Below are 15,847 nucleotides of genomic sequence, written 5' to 3'. Positions count from 1 at the left end.
CCTTTGTTAAACATAGGGGCTCAGGGAAGAGTCTTGGAAGCCTCATTTGGACTGGACAAACAGGAGCTTGGGGATGCGGGGGGGAGAGAAACTGGAATCTAATGGGAAACAGATGGGGAGATGAAAAATAAATTGGAATAGTGGGTTGTGAGAAGCTAGGACTGTGGAGAAAAATATCAGAGTTTATGTGAACTAACTGTGCAGACACGCTGTGGAAGTGGAAAGGACCTGCTCTCTGTACTGCAGCTCAGACAAACTTGCTTTCGTTATAATAGTTAACAGTCCGGGTGCTGCCTTCCAGGGCTAACCCCAATACAATCACAGAATCCTAACAAAATAACCTCAGCGCAAGAAAGTTATACCCCCAGTTCAGCAAAGCACTTAAAAATGGGCTTAGGCTCTACTGATATCAATGGAAACATACTTGGCTTTACCTTTCTCTGGACCTAAGCTAACTCCTCTTTTACTGTTGCATGCCCTCAGAGCCATAATTGGGTTTGTTGTGGCTTACATTTCTCCCTACAATCTCAAATGTTTTCAGAACGTATATTAACCTTACATATGTTCTTCCTCACACGTTCCCTCAACTCAGTGCTAGTCAGAGAAGATTCCAATCCCTTCAGGCAGAAACTCACTCCTCTATAAGAGTCCCAGGGTGTTTGTGATGCATTTTCACTAGCTCACCCTGCCTTCTCACCTGTTCTAGAGTGAGCTCAGATGTTAACTGGACTTGCTGGAGACTTTCTTGTTTAAAATCCCAGCTACTAGACAATCACTTATGGCCTTTCTGCCTGAGGACAAAGTCACAATGCTCTGCTCATTCAGCAAGTGCATTTTTAAGGGGTTCTGGGCTTTTTGTGGGCCTCTGCCCCCTTCAATAAAAGCATGGCCATTGAGTTAGTACTTTTTCCTTTGGACCAGAGTGCTCACACTGTTTTAGGATGGTGTCATAGCTATTCTTAGCTACTTCCTCCAGGAAGGAGAATGATTTATAAATATTTTCAGTTTCACTACCCACTGTGCAAATTAACAAGCTGACCCTGAATTTTGCCCTGCCCTACTGAGCAACAGGTTTCTCATTAACTCATATTGGCTGGACTCACTCTGGCCCAACGGGAAGATGCCTTTGCATGCTTATGCTACACACATTAAAGGTTTATGATCCATATGGTAATTTTCACTGTCACCTCTTAGCACTCCAAAACATGGCAGAAAACCAATGAACACAAGAGAAAAAGATAGAGAATTGTAACAAGCAGACAACATGAGTCTGTGTGTGAAAAGATGAAGATAGCAGACAGCAACTACAAAGGCTAAATGACTAGCAGACGAGAGGAGGTACGGTTCTCTTTCATTTTTGAACAAGAAAAATGGAAAATTCCAACCGCTGCCAAATATCACTACTGAAGTCAAACTGTCTGGACTTTTGGAAAGTATTCTCGCGCTACAGCAAAGCTGCAGAGAAGGAGTTTAACTCCAAAACACCAGGAAGTTGTGTTGCATGCAGATTCCAAACACAAGTGGTTCTGTCTAGGAACTGAGGAGGAGGCTGTACGAATTTATTTTAAAACATCCAAACCACGCAGCAGAAACATTTCCATCAAATGTTTTAATTTAATGAGCTGCTTGGACAAACTCCCTCCTTCAGTAACAGAAATATGAAAGAGAAGAGAGGGAATGAACTGAGAGACATCCTGATGAAGTTATCACCTTTCAATTGCTGTAAATCATTGATTGGGTCCTGTGTGGCCAAGCAAGGTGACGGATACCAGCTGTAAAAACAGCTCCCAAGAGTCAATGAATCAAGGTTTCTTTAGATCGTCTGATGTGACATTAAGGCCCAGATTCAGCAAAGTGCCTAAATCAGTAGGATTTAAGTATGTGCTTTGCTGAATCTGGGCCCACATAACCTAGAGAAAGGGGTGAAACTCCGGCCCTACTGAAACAAATGGCAAAATTCCCACTGACTTCAATGGGGGGCAAGATTTCCCCCATGGCATCCAGAGGCCCGAGCACAAGAGTAGGAACCCCTGAATTCTAATCCTGGATCTGTCACCAATTCACCCTGCTGCCTTGGACACGTTGAACTATCTGCCTCCATTTGCCCCGCTGTCAGGTGGGGAGAAGAACCCTTCCTACCCTGCCACAGAGGGGGCTGAGATGGTTCATTCCTTGGTGTTTTTGAAGCAGTTTGAAGACAAAAAGCGTTAAGTGTCATTATCGGTGCAATAATGCGCCAGATTCACTGGCAGGCTCCAGCTGCTTTGAATTGCTCCAGAGACACAAAGCAGCTATAAACCTGGCTTGACTGGCCACATAAACCCTGTTCACTCCTGCTTTGTGCAGCCAGAGTGGCACGGAGCAGCGAGAACGTACAGGTGACTCTAGCTGGTTATTGAAGTCTCCTGTGGGCTGCAGCAAGGTCTGCTGCCTCCAAATCAAGTTCTGTAGCAAGGTACTTGAGATGGAAAAGTGGCACACCAGCTCCCCTCCCTTTCCCCCTTTAAGAGATATCGGGCCATTGATTTTTGGGCAGCTTGAATTACATTTTTTCATTCTTGAAGGATGGAGAGAGAGAGAGAGAGAGAGAAGGGAGATATCAGGGACTTTCCAAGTAGTTCTGCACACAAATATGCTCCTCAGTCCGCCCTGAGTGCTCCATTTGTGCAGCCAAGCCAGGCCCCAGAACTAACCTGGAGCAGTGATTTGGTGCTGGAGATGCAGGCTAACATGCTGCTGTCTTGCTAGGAAGCAGGAAGAAGAGGGTTTTTTCACCCCTGGGCTCCTGCCTGGCCAATGGGCTCATTCATGGCTTCGCTAGGACAAATGAATGATGCTACCAGTACAGTAGCTCCCGTTACTTGCTGTGGGTTTGAGTCTGCTCTGCCCTTCTGCCGCCCTGCAGTGTGGGAGAGGGCGCCTTCCTGATCTTGCACAGCCTGCATAGAGGCCAAGCAAACCTGCACCAACCGAACAGGACACTGGCCAAAGGGGGGAACTTCACCTCTGAGCAGGGAGCCAGCACAAGACCGAGGCCTGGCTGAGTTACACCACTGCAACTGGCCCTGGCCCTCTGAGGTGACTTCAGGGAGCCAGCGGCTTTATACCATCGCTTTGCCTCGCACGATGGGGTCCTGGCCCAGGGCTGGGATTCTTGGGTGCTCCGGTAATACAAATAAATAATAAATCATTACTAATCATCTCCCCCTCCCCAACAGAGAGGCAGTTCCCCTGCAGCTTTGGCATGCTCTAGAATTCGAGGTAATCACTGGTATACCATAAATAAGCCAGCCGACCGATCCTCAGCAGGCACAAATGGGTTTGCTTCCCAGGATACCAGTGGAGCTGCACCTGTTCACATCAGCAGAGACTCTGGCCTGGATCATCTCTAGTAGCCAGTCTGAATTTTTATACCGATAGTGGTTTTGGGCAAAAGAGTTTCATGACGTTTTGTTCTAGTCTATCCCAAGAATACGTTGGCTCTCGATTTCTCTTTTTCTACATGTTATCTCATGCACACGATAAGAACCATATTATTGATATCTAGCTATTTCTATGTTCGTACAGCACCCAGCACAGTGGAGTCCTGGTCCATGGCTGGCGCTCCTAGGCGTGATGGCAATACAAAGAATAAATCATCACCATATATTTTATATTATTAAACAATAGGCTGGGGATCTGGAGGGTGCAGGGTGAGAAACAAGTAACCCAAGGTACGTCTACACGTATGGCAGCATGTGGAGTACAGACACCGCACTCCCAACGAGCCCGGGTGCAAATAGCACTGTAGATAGTGAGCTATGGATTACGTGACTAGAGTAGAGTAGAGCAGAGGGCCCTACATGCCTGATCCCCAGGGTATATATCCTACACAGTGCTCTACACGCCCAAACAGTGCCTCCCACAGCGACATTGCTATTTTTAGCAGTGTAGCATCTCACTGCCTCTCCGCTGCTGGAGCCTTTCCCTGTTGCAGTGAGAGACTCTGGCAGCAGGAAAGGGCTCTGGCTGGGAGAAGGCAGTGGGGAAAGGCTCCAGTAGTAGTGAGGCAGTGGTGAAAGGCTCCGGCAGTGGGGAGGCAGCTGAGAAAGTAACAACTGACCAATGACTGAAGCAGAGACGGGTTGCCTCCACCACCCCAGAGAACGTGTTAGCCTTGCCTTTGCTAATTGGGATCAGATGAAGAAAGCATTCCTTAGTACCCAAAGGCCGTAGGGTTCATAAGCTATTCAACCGAGAGGCAGGGACCCCACAAAGGTGCTCTTGAATCTGCATTCCTATCCTGCAAGATGCAGGGACATAGTGGTCCCGCTGGAAAAGGCAGGCATATCGCACTCTCGCCAAATGTCAGCTAGAAGCCTGCAACCGAACTACCAGAAGAGCAAGGAGATAAATTTCCTCCTTTATCTTAAATTCAGCTGGATTAATTAGCCATGCATCTTAAATCTCCTTTACAGCTACTGGCATCGAACAGAAAAAGGGGAATGCAGGCACACAAATGAAGTGAATCCAGGGCTACTGTATTACCAGTGTTGAGGTTGCTTTCTAGCACTGCCAACTCTTCCTTTTTCTACCACGCCTCACTGTCAATATAACACGCAGTGACACTCAGCTGGCGGCACACAGCCCAGAGCACCGACACAGATCCTTGCCAGGTGCGACTTCCTGTTCTGAGATATGCTGTGCTACTCCGGCAGGCTTCCCAATCAGATTTGTGCACCACAGCATGGGCACTGCTCTACCTGTCCCTCTTGTACATTCACGCAGGCTCCAGCAAAGTACACAGTTCCCCCCACATGGCAATGTCTGTAGTGTAGAGGGGCCTAAAATGCCAGCCTGAGACACAGCTAGGGATGGAATCAAAAAAGAAAGCTGATGGTCTATCCGAGCAGCTGACGGAAAGGTGTTCAGCAGAGCACAGACGGAAAGGAGGCTGACAGAGAACCCAAATACCTGCAAGGACATCTGTGTGTTCACATGTGCTGTGTGTTCATGCCTGCTGTGTGCAGGCACCACAACTGCAAAAACTGGTTGGACCTTTATATAATATCAAACAATACCTATAGAGCTAGGGTGATCAGATGTTCTGATTTTATAGGGACAGTCCCGATTTTTGGGTCTTTTTCTTATATAGGCTCCTATTACCCCCCACCCCCGTCCTGATTTTTCACATTTGCGGTCTGGTCACCCTATATAGAGCCCAGTCAGTTCTAGTAATGAACAGGTCTTGTCATGCTAGCTGTATCCCACTCCGAACGTAAGCAGTATAGATCCCAGAGATCCAGTCACAGCTGCATAGGCCCCACACCCTAGTTTTAAATGACCCTAGTGATGTAATGGCTGGGGAATGGACTTGGCACATTAGCCACAGATCTTTTATTTGACTTCAGGGCCCTTCTATAAAACCATGAATGGGTGGAAAAATGAACAGAGTAGTGTTGTTTCCCCTGTCCTACAATACAAAAGCCAAGGCTCACCCAATGAAATTAAAAGGCAGTAGGTTTAATACAAATGAGAGGAAGTACTTTTCCACACAACGTACAATTAATCTGTGGAACTCGTTGCCAGGGGATGTTGTGAAGGCCAAAAGTATAACTGGGTTCAAAAAAAGAACTAGATAAATTCATGGAGGATGGGCCCATCAATGGCTATTAGCCAAGATGGTCAGGGACACAACCCCATGCTTGGAGTGACCCTAAATCTCTGCCTGCCCAAAGCCAGGAGGAGAAGACAGAGGTGGATCACTCCAACTGTCCTGTTCTGTACACTCCCTCTGAAGCTCTGGTACAGGCCCCTGTTGGAGACAGGATACTGGTCTCACCCAGTACGGCAAGTCTGACATTTGCAGCTCTGTCCCTTACTACTCAGCTTGCCCTTGTTCATTTTCAGGTCACCCTATAGCTCCATAATCGACATGACACTCAACCGCTGACTTGGCTGCTTCTCCGTTCCTTCCTGCACACTGTCCCCCACGCATGGAACACCCTCCCCAGACTCACTGACATGGCTGCTACCCTCTCCTCTGACCCCTACACCAAGGAGAGCTCGAGAGGCACTTTTTTTTTTTTATCCAAAGTTAGGAATATTGACTATGTATCTGTATTACAAATGTGTTTTCACCTGGGGAACACCCACTAGACTAGACAAGATGCTTTCATTCTGAATAGCTGGGTGGGGAAGGGCTATTAGGAAAACAATAGGCCTTAGGAGAAGCTTATCTCCTACCTGGGGGCCTTCCTGAGGAGGCTGCAGACAGCCTCTGAGTCATGGATGCTGAGACACTACAGGGACATGTGACCAGGTCACCTGGTGCTGGATTCCATCTTGGGATATCAGTATTTTTCCACTGATTGGCGTGGGAACCAAACTTTGAAACAAAGGCTTCCCGCCATATGCAAAAGCTATATGAGGCAGGGGAGTGACATCATCTTGGTTCTTCACAGATGCCTCCACCCAAGAAAACTCCTGGAAACACCTGAGGAACAAAGACTGAACTGGGGGAAGTGTTGGACCCAGGTTAAAGGGATTTTTAGCCTGTGAATGGCACACCTGGGGATTCCAAGCTGTAAGCAAGTGCAGCTTGTCCCTGAAGAATCTGCAGCCTGCTTGTATCATCACTTAGGTGAGAATTTGTTATTCAAATCCAATCTATGTAGTATATTAAGCTTAGTTTGCATGTTTTGTTTATTTGCTAGGTAATCTGCTTTGATCTGTTTGCTATCTCTGATAGTCACTTAAAATCTATCTTTTGTAGTTCATAAACTTGTTTTTGCTTTGTCTAAAACCAGTGTGTGGGAGTCATAATTCGGGGCACAAAGCTGTTGTATTTTCTTGTCCACATTGAGGGAGGGGGCGAATTTCATGAGCTTACACTGTACAGTTCCCTGTACAGCGCAACACGGTATAGTTTTGGGTTTATACTCCAGAGGGGGTGCATGCCTGAGTAGCTGGGAAGTTCCCTAGCTGGGAGCCTTCCCCTGAAGGGCTGATCACAGCGTCTGCATGTAACTGCAGCGGGGTGTGCCCCTACCTGTATGCGTGCTGGTGAAAGTGCAGGCTGGTCACAACAATACAGTATAAAGGGAGCTCAGGCTGGTGGGTCAGGGGGGCTCAGTGGTACCCTAGTTCCAGGTGGCACCCTGCGGGGAAACAGTCCCAGTCACCATCTCAAATTGATGAGTAAAAAGCTGGTTTGTAGCTGCCAGCCCTGCAAACTCAACCTGGGATCAAAGGGCTAAGCTAAGGCATTGGTGCGCCTTGGTCCCTCCTATTCTCAGCCTGTGCCACACAATAGTTTAGTCTCCTGGGGGCTGTAATGCTTTGGTCTGATTTTCAGTTGTTGGGTTTGCTGTGCGGGTGTTGGGTGGGGGTGGGGATGGCCTGTGATGTACAGGAGGCCAAGCTGGATGATCTGGTGATCCCTCCTGGACTTAAACTCTGAAATTTAGCTATCAATTCAGTTAATGATTATGTACAAGCCAGGAGCGCGTCCAGCTCACTCGCCCTTGCTGCACTGCTCTGAAGTGCTAGCAGGAGTAAAAACCTGGGAATACACACAGACAGCAGATCTGTGATGGGGGGGGGGAAGGTGCAATTTTTATGAAGTCACCTTTCAGAGTAGAAATGCCCTTTACATTACCCCTGATCTCTAGAGGTAGCCCTTCAGGTCAGGGGTGAGGCACTTTGGCTGGGGATAGCACTGGGAAGCTGTGGTGTGTTCTGTGGATAGACAGAGGATGGACAGACACCCAGATGGGAACACTAGAGACATTCACCAGCACCAAACTCCCTCATTAACAAGGAGCCCTGTTCCCACAGGTACAAACCTTCTATGAAGTCCGAGGCTGCGTACATGTGATGATTTGCGTTGCTGTCACTGTCTGGGCTGTTTAAAGTCTCCAGGGCCAACTCAATAGCCTCCGCCAGCTCGTCCCGCTTGTCCTTCCTCACGGGTTTCTCCTCGGGGTGGCGTGTCAGCCCCGTCTCCAGCTGATACACCTTCTGCAGGGTGAAGCTCTCGAAGGGCACAGCCGCGTACTCTGTGGGCAACTTGGCGCCGGCGTGCACCTCAGCTCTGTCGATTTGGGAGCGCAGGAACTCCAGCAGGTCGGCGGGGGTCTTCTCGGGGTTACTGCGCTCCAGCCCCGGGCCCAGCGAGTCAGTGTCATGGTCCTGCAGGCTCTTCAGCTGCTCGCTCCGCTCCTGCAGCTCGTCCTTCAGCTGCGCGATTTGCTTCTTGAGGCTGTTGATGTAATTGCGGTGCTGCTCCTCTCGCTCCTGCAGAATGGCCTGGTACCCCTCCTTTCCCGTTGGGCTGTTGGCCCTGGGGAATGCAAGCTGCTCATCGATGCCCTTCGGCGTACAGGCCAACATGTAGAGGACGGACACGGCAGAGCAGAGCACCACAAGCAGAACGACCATCCGAGGGAGCCAGGCACTCAGCCCTCGCCGAACCATCATCTCTCCGGGAGCAGGCGTGGGTATGTCAGCACCTACATTGCTGTGTGTGTCCAAACAGAGCCCCTAAACAGATGCATGTACGTACACGAGTGGGTTTGGCAGCTTCCTTCTAAAGTGCATGCTCCGCTCGGGTATCAGGTGCAGCCTCACATGTACTTGGCAGTGCTAAGAGCCCAGCTGCAAAGGAGAAGCTGTGAGCCGAGTGACACCTGCCACTCCCCACAGTCACTCCCATTGTTATCTTATCAGCTTGCAGTAGTCGGCAAAAGGTGACCTGAAAGACAAGCGACAAAGGCCAGTTATGGATCCATACGCGACATAGTCTGGGCAGTGGTCGAGAAGGGACGAGGACTGTAAGTGTGCACATGTGCAGTAGCATTTCCTGCTGTGCCTTGGAGAGTTGCCTAAGCAGTGCAGAATGCTGTGACGGGCTCGTCAGCTGTGGACAATGCTAAATCTGTGAGGTGCTAAGGCGCTGGCCCTGGAAATCACATACACGTGTGGTAGCTTGGGATTCCCCCTCCTCCCCCCACTTCTCTGCAGCATGGGGCATGGATAGGGTGACCAGATATCCCGATTTTATAGGGACAGTCCCAATTTTTGGGTCTTTTTCTTATATAGGCTCCTATTACCCTGCACCCCGTCCCGATTTTTCACTTATGTTGTCTGGTCATCCTAGGCATGGATCACCTGCTAGGATTATCTGAGCAGGCCTCACCTCATGAGTTCCCTGCCATCCAGGGGCTTTGGGCATTGGTTGCACCTTGGTCTCTCCTGTTCTCGGTCTCCTGAAGACTAAATTGCTTTATTTTAACCAAAGTCATTGGGTTCAACACAGAGTTAGCTGGGTGAAATGCAATGGCCCGGGATGTGCAGGTCAGAGTAGATGAGCTAATGAACTCAAGGCCCCTTCTCGCGTTGACCTCTATGAAACTTTAGACACACTGAGTAGTCCCAGTTAAAGCACACTAGGGAACTCTTACTGCATGCTAGCAGGGTCTAATAGGGAGGAGGGATAGCTCAGTGGTTTGAGCATTGGCCTGCTAAACTTAGGGTTATGAGTTCAATCCTGGAGGGGGCTGTTTAGGGATCTGGGGCAAAAAAAATAGTTGGGGATTGTTCCTGCTTTGAGCAGCGGGTTGGACTAGAAGACCTCCTGAGATCCCTTCCAACCCTAATCTTCTATGATTTTAACACATTGGTGCTCTTCAGCAGGGCACCTTGCTGTGCCGTGGAGACAAGCCCACTGGACAAAAGGTCTGGGCCTGAAAGTCTACTAAATCCTACAAACACTTCAGGAAGCCTGCAGCTGCCATCTCATGGCCAGATTTTCAAAAGAGCACAAATTCACATTTTCAAGTCCCCAGCACCCACAATCGGCACCAGATTTCCAAGCAAGCTCAGCTCCCACACAGGTCCCTAATTAAGATTTTCAAAGGAGCTCAGCACTGTGATATATCTGGCCAGATTTTACGTGCAGGGTACATAACATTATCAACAGCAAGGCTTGCAGCCTCAGTTTCACTTGTGGCATTCTGTAGTATCTAAAGAAAATTTTCTAAGTAAATAATGGAGGTATCTTTTGATTATTTTGTTCTTTAAAAAAAATAATCCTAGGAAATGCTATACAAAAAATTATGTGAAGAAATGATTATGGATGGGACTTTCAAACTCATTCAGTGTTGGCCTAACTCTGCTGCTATTTGACCATTGACTTCATTGGGAGCAGAGCTGAGAGCTACTGAAAATTCCACTCTACATTTGCATTGCTAAGCTCTCAGAAGTCATGAAATCAAAGTTAGCCTTAACCCTACCCCCTTGCATGTCTGTCTTGTGGTACGTCTTCAGTTACTTGCAGCTGCATCAGTCTAGCTACAAATATCCCCACAATGACAGATCCCAAGATAAACATATTTTAGTCATGAGAATAATACAACTTCTAGAGTCATTGCTGGGTCTTGACCCAAACCCAACTGTAAATAATGGGGTTCTTTCTATGGACTTCAACGGGCTTTGGATCAGGCCAGTACATATAATGGAGGTGGAGACAAGGAGGTAGGAGCAAACGTTAAGGGACAATGAGTAAAAAGCTGTGGATGTGAGTTTCATAGCTCATAAAGTTTAAGACCAAAGGGACCATCAGATCATCTAGTCAGGAGGTTCCTAGTGTAACCTCCTGCATATCACAGCCTATAGGCCATTAACTTTCATCCTCATATCTCTATATTGAGCCCAAAGAATTTAGCAGACCAAAACATTTCAGTCCTCAGGAAACTAAACTGTGTGCCGCAGACAGAGAACAGGAGGGCTCAAGGTGCTACCAAGGCCCAAGGTCCCTGCAACAGCAGAGAATAGATTAGCTGAGATATGCCCAGAAGATGCCAGCAGGGGATCCATACCCCATGCCACAGAGGAAGGAGGAAAAAACAAAACAAAACCCCAAAGGTTCCTGCCAATCTGACCTGAGGGGGTCACCTAAAAGAGCTAGGTACACACATTCTTCTCTTAAATCATGGAGGAAGACGCTGTTGGTTCAAGATGACTTTCAGCAGGCTGAGTTTATGGATTGTTTGCTCAAGCCATCTCCCACATGATCATTCCTGGATAGAAAGCAGATGGGAAGGTTGTGAAATTGTCTTGCAAGCACAGACACACAAAAAAAAAAAAATACACAAAAGCTACCTGTAGTATGAACCTTGGCTTCCCATCTCTCTATTGTCCCTGGTGCCTTGTACTACAGCAATTCTCCACTGAAATGACTGGCCCTTTAGTTTTTAATCAGTATTTGACAGCTGTATGGTGTCACTTAGGCGTGTGGGTTTGTTTGCGGGGAAGGCTGTAAAAATACAGCTCTACTTATTCAGTGACACTGAACTGCTGATAAAATATTTATAAGATTTCCCACAAAATGCCAGTGATTTCAATGGAGAATTGTTGCAATAGACAAAAACATTCAGAGCAGCAGGAAGAGAGTGCGGAGATGAGCTTGTGGATCAAACTCTCCTTGCCTTTTCTCAATGATCTTTTCTCAAGAGCCGCTCACCCAGCTCCAGCTAATCCTTACTTGGTCATAATAATCTCTTCTTTAATTGACTTCCCGTCACTCACACTGAAAATGCACATAGTGTACTAGGTGCTGTCAACATGGTAACACCTCTTCATTCCTTTCACATTTGTCAACTGCCTACCTCTTCAATTTGCCTTTTGTTCTGCGAAAGGCTGGAGCGCAGCTGCTTCCTACAGATGCGCTATGAAAGCGGGTCTCCTGAAATGCAAGGGAGCTATTCAAGGCACAGAAATTAATTTGGGCATTTTTAACTCTCGAACGTATGTGGCCAAAGGATTGCAAGAGGGAGTGGGCAGCGAGGCAAGGGCAGGAAATGGTAGGATGTAGTACATAAAAAACTGCTGTGTACGTATGCTTCACTTCGCACAATCAGTCCATTGACTGCATTGGCATACGCTGAACTTCAGTGAAAGGATTAGTTGTGCTAACAGAGCATAAACCGAAATTACATATCCATGTCTTAGATAAACACCCCGTTTTAGTTCTCAAAGAGGCATCAGGCTAGGGCTTTGGTTAAAGAGCTCTTCCAGTGTTGACCCTCCAATATGTATCCATGGCTATGCTTGCTCAAACATACAGCTCTTTGTCTAGGGGGTCCCCTCCTCCCCGCTCTCCTTTTTTTGGATTTTTTAATCTCATTTGTCAGACATCTATCTTTAAATGCACTTCAAGGATACTCTGTAGTCTGACTGATTTGTTCGCTGAACCGACACTCCAATAGCAAGAGAGAAATGGATGCTGTGGGAACTCCACCGTGGTATCACACTGACCTGTGCTGTATGGGAGTGAGTGTGTGTGTGTGGTGGTGGTGGGAGGGGGGATACAGACGGGACACAACTGTCCCCTATCGCCCACAACGTGTCACATCTGCTCATTTAAATGTATCAGCTTCCTTGATTAGCTCAACTTCTCAAGCAGCCCTATTAGATCAGTCAAGGGCTGCAGGCTACAAGCGCTAGTTCTGCTGCCTTGCTTGCACAGCTGACAGCAGGAAATGAAACGAGTGTCCTCCCGCTTGTCTCTGTGACAGGGTACCATTTTCTGGGCAGCAGCCCTCAAGCTTAGAGCAGGAACTGTGCGGGGGATCTCTAGGAGGACAAGATGTGTAGCAGATTACAGAACATGGAGAGTCTCTAGCTGGGGAAACAGTCAGGTGACCCTGAGTGCAGGCCTCAAGGCCCCCAGGAATCAAACGGGGAAGCGTCACCCTCTCTCACTAACGGGAGCAGCAATGTCTCCGGTGCATACAGCGATAACACCCACATATGGACAGGAGGAACACAGAGGGTAGCCAGTCCTCCCCACCCCTCCAATCACACCTCTGACGGCAATGTAGACATACCCTTAGACATGTAGGGCCAGATCCTCAGCAGGTGTAAATAAGAAGAGCTCCACTGATTTCATCGGCGCTATGCAAATTTGCACCAGCTGGGGGCCTGGGCTGCAGCAGACATGTGCACTGCAATCTCAGGTTTTCCATAAAATGACATAAGAATGCCTGTGTGTTTGTGGTGCTTGATATCTAATTGTATTAAGTACACCGGACCCTTGCTAGAATGCGGGATTTGGGAGCCATGCGCGGTACCGCGTTAACCGCGTTCAAATGAATTGCAATTAAAGTAATTAAATTTGGGATCCATGGCCGCGACCATGTTATATGCGAATTCGCGCTATATAGATGCGCGTTCTAGCGAGGGTCCGGTGTACTTGTGATTCCAGCAGACCGGGTACCAGCTCATGCCAAAGCCCCAGGCCAATTTACTTGTGTATTAGTATAGATCAAAGTGATTGTTAAGTGTATTTAGTGTTTAAACTTCAAGAAAACTAATGGGATGTTACTGGCATTATTTTCATTTATCTATATCCCGTTATAATATAATAGCAAAGATTTACATTGTGTACACCCCTGTAACTAAATAACCCACCAAGCAAGAAAGAAGCCTTGTGGAATGCAAATGAAGAATTTTAACAGAAAAGTGCTAATTTCAAAACAAGTGAGGATTGGAGGTCAAAGATTCTAAATGCATTCCTCACTCTCCATCATCAAAGGAAGAGCCCACGTGGGTAGTGACCCTGGCAGCTTGTTTTCTGTGAGAAGAAGCTGTAAGTATGGATTCAGGGAAAGATGCTTCATCTCGGGACAGGCTGGATTCTAACTGAACGAGAAGACAGAGATCCACAGGGTTATTCTGGGTAGCCCTGAGAGACTTTTGGGAAACTGGCAGATTACTACATCTCTGCTACCATTTGGAATTATGGATTGTGACTCACCTGTACATATATTTTACCTGCTTTAACCTCTCAATATCTCTTAGCTAATAAACCTTCCTTTTCTTTTCTTAGCTAATAAACCTTTCGTTACTTTACTATAGAATTGGCTGCCAGCGTTGTCTTCGGTGTAAGATCTAGGGTACCAATTGATCTGAGGTAAGTAGCTGGTCTCTTGAGACTGGGAGCAACCAAATATAGTGTGATTTTTGGTGTAAGTAACCGTTTTTCACATAGTCCAGCTTGCCTGGAGGGCAAGACAGACCTGAGAGTCTAAGGGGACTACCTGATTCTGTGGTAAGACTGTCACAGTGATCCAGGAGTTCACATTTGTTACTGGCTTGGTGATATCTAATCACAGAGTACACCATCAGTTTGGGGTGTCTGTCCTGTTTCTGGCAGTCTGCCCTGAGGTAGGCACTCCAGACAGCACAATGGTAATATTAGTCTATCTGAAGCAAGCAGCACTAATGAAATCCCATTGATTATGGCTAGTGAATGAAAGTGTTGATGCTCTAATATAATTTAACCCAATATATGCAGAAACATTTTCCCTATTTCTCTGTGCTGTTAACCGAGACCTGGAAGATCAGCATTTTGGTACCCTAGATCTTACACCGAAGGCAACGCCGGTAGCCAATTCTATAGTAAAGTAACTAAAGTTTTATTATCTAAGAAAAGAAAAGGAAGGTTTATTAGCTAAGAGATATTGAGAGGTTAAAGCAGGTAAAATATATGTACAGGTGAGTCACAATCCATAATTCTAAATGGTAGCAGAGATGTAGTAATCTGCCAGTTTACTGGGTGTTTTTCATATACTTTGCATGCCATACACATCTCAGAACACGGCCAGATGCAGCCACCCTCACCCACGTGAGTAGGGCCTTATATTGCAAATAGCCTCACTATAATCAATGGGTCTGTTCGTGGCACAAGGCACTGCTCAGTGGCGGAATCTGGGCCACATTTTGTTTCCATGGAATTCTGGGTAATACACCTCCCCCCCTCACCCCCGTTGCTTCCTTCCAGCATTTGGCGTTTTAGAAGCATTTCAAATGACAAGGGATTTGTCTCAGGAGCTTAAAAACGATGTAGAGAGCCATGCATTTCGGATCAGCATTTTGGCTCCAAATACCAACCACGGAATCACAGAAAGAAAAACAAACTGAGAACTGCATGCCAAAACGTCTATTACGGGGTCGAGTGGACAGCCACAGTCCTGCTGTCCCCAAACGGTGCAGAGACCTTCTGGATGGCTGTGTGGGTCCAGAGGGGTGTTCTTGGGATGGAAATGGGAGGGCAGCTTGGCTTCCTTCCCTCCACAGAAAGCAGGGTTCCCAGTGGAAATCTGAGTGGGACTTACTGGTGGAGGGGACAGCTAGATCTCAGGAGCATGGAACAGAGTCAATGGCAGCTCCAAAGAGGGCCAGAGGGCCACACAGAACTGATGGCTATCCCTGGGAACAGGCTGGGGGCTTAGAGATTCTGCTGGGAAAACCATGCACATATACTGGGACTGTCCACAACCTCTCCACCTTCTCTACAACTCCTTTTCCATGAGAGGTACAAATGCCTCTAATTCCCCAAGTTTGGGGTATACGTTGTGCCTTCCGGTGAGCAGGTTCCCCTCAGTTTAGACTGTGAGCTCTTTGGGGCAGAGACCTCCTTCTCATTATGGCGTACCGCCCCTAGCACAAAGGGGCCCTGATCAGTCACTCTAGGTACTACTGCAGTATAAAGAATACTAATTTATCACATGACCTAGTGTTATCACTGCAAAGTCGTCAAGTCAGCCCAGAGGAAATTGCTGCCAGTGAAACTGTAGCTGCTCCACTGAAGATCCAATGACATATGGAACGCTATCTGCAGGGCAGGGCAGGGCAGACTCCTGGCCCCTGGGACACAGAGAATGCTAAATATTTTAACAGGCTCAGCAGTGTAATTCCTACAATGACTGCCGCTCACACCACAGCTCTTGGGCCCTGGCGGCTCCGCCACTGCCCCAAGTGACTGCTGCTAGTCTCTCACTTTATCCCCCTAAAGCTTCTGAAA

The 15,847-nt window shown here is 47.5% G+C and overlaps 1 protein-coding gene across 5 annotated transcripts in view; it reads right to left on the bottom strand.

Moving 5' to 3' along the window:
• Nucleotides 1-15,847, bottom strand: part of CSGALNACT1 (chondroitin sulfate N-acetylgalactosaminyltransferase 1) — a 90,793-nt gene that overhangs the window by 30,970 nt on the left and 43,976 nt on the right. For 3 of the 5 annotated variants that reach the window (XM_034771400.1, XM_034771402.1, XM_034771399.1), the window contains one exon: nt 7,827-8,734. In XM_034771400.1, coding sequence (XP_034627291.1) covers nt 7,827-8,460 — 634 coding nt within the window. In that variant the 5' untranslated portion in view covers nt 8,461-8,734. Of the gene's footprint in view, nt 1-7,826; nt 8,735-10,922; nt 11,054-15,847 lie in introns of those variants that run through there. The other 2 variants (XM_034771403.1, XM_034771401.1) reach the window with 2 other exon arrangements.

Source organism: Trachemys scripta, chromosome 5, assembly GCF_013100865.1.
Source record: "Trachemys scripta elegans isolate TJP31775 chromosome 5, CAS_Tse_1.0, whole genome shotgun sequence".
NCBI lineage: Eukaryota > Metazoa > Chordata > Testudines > Emydidae > Trachemys > Trachemys scripta.
This window is presented reverse-complemented; position numbering and strand designations above follow the sequence as displayed.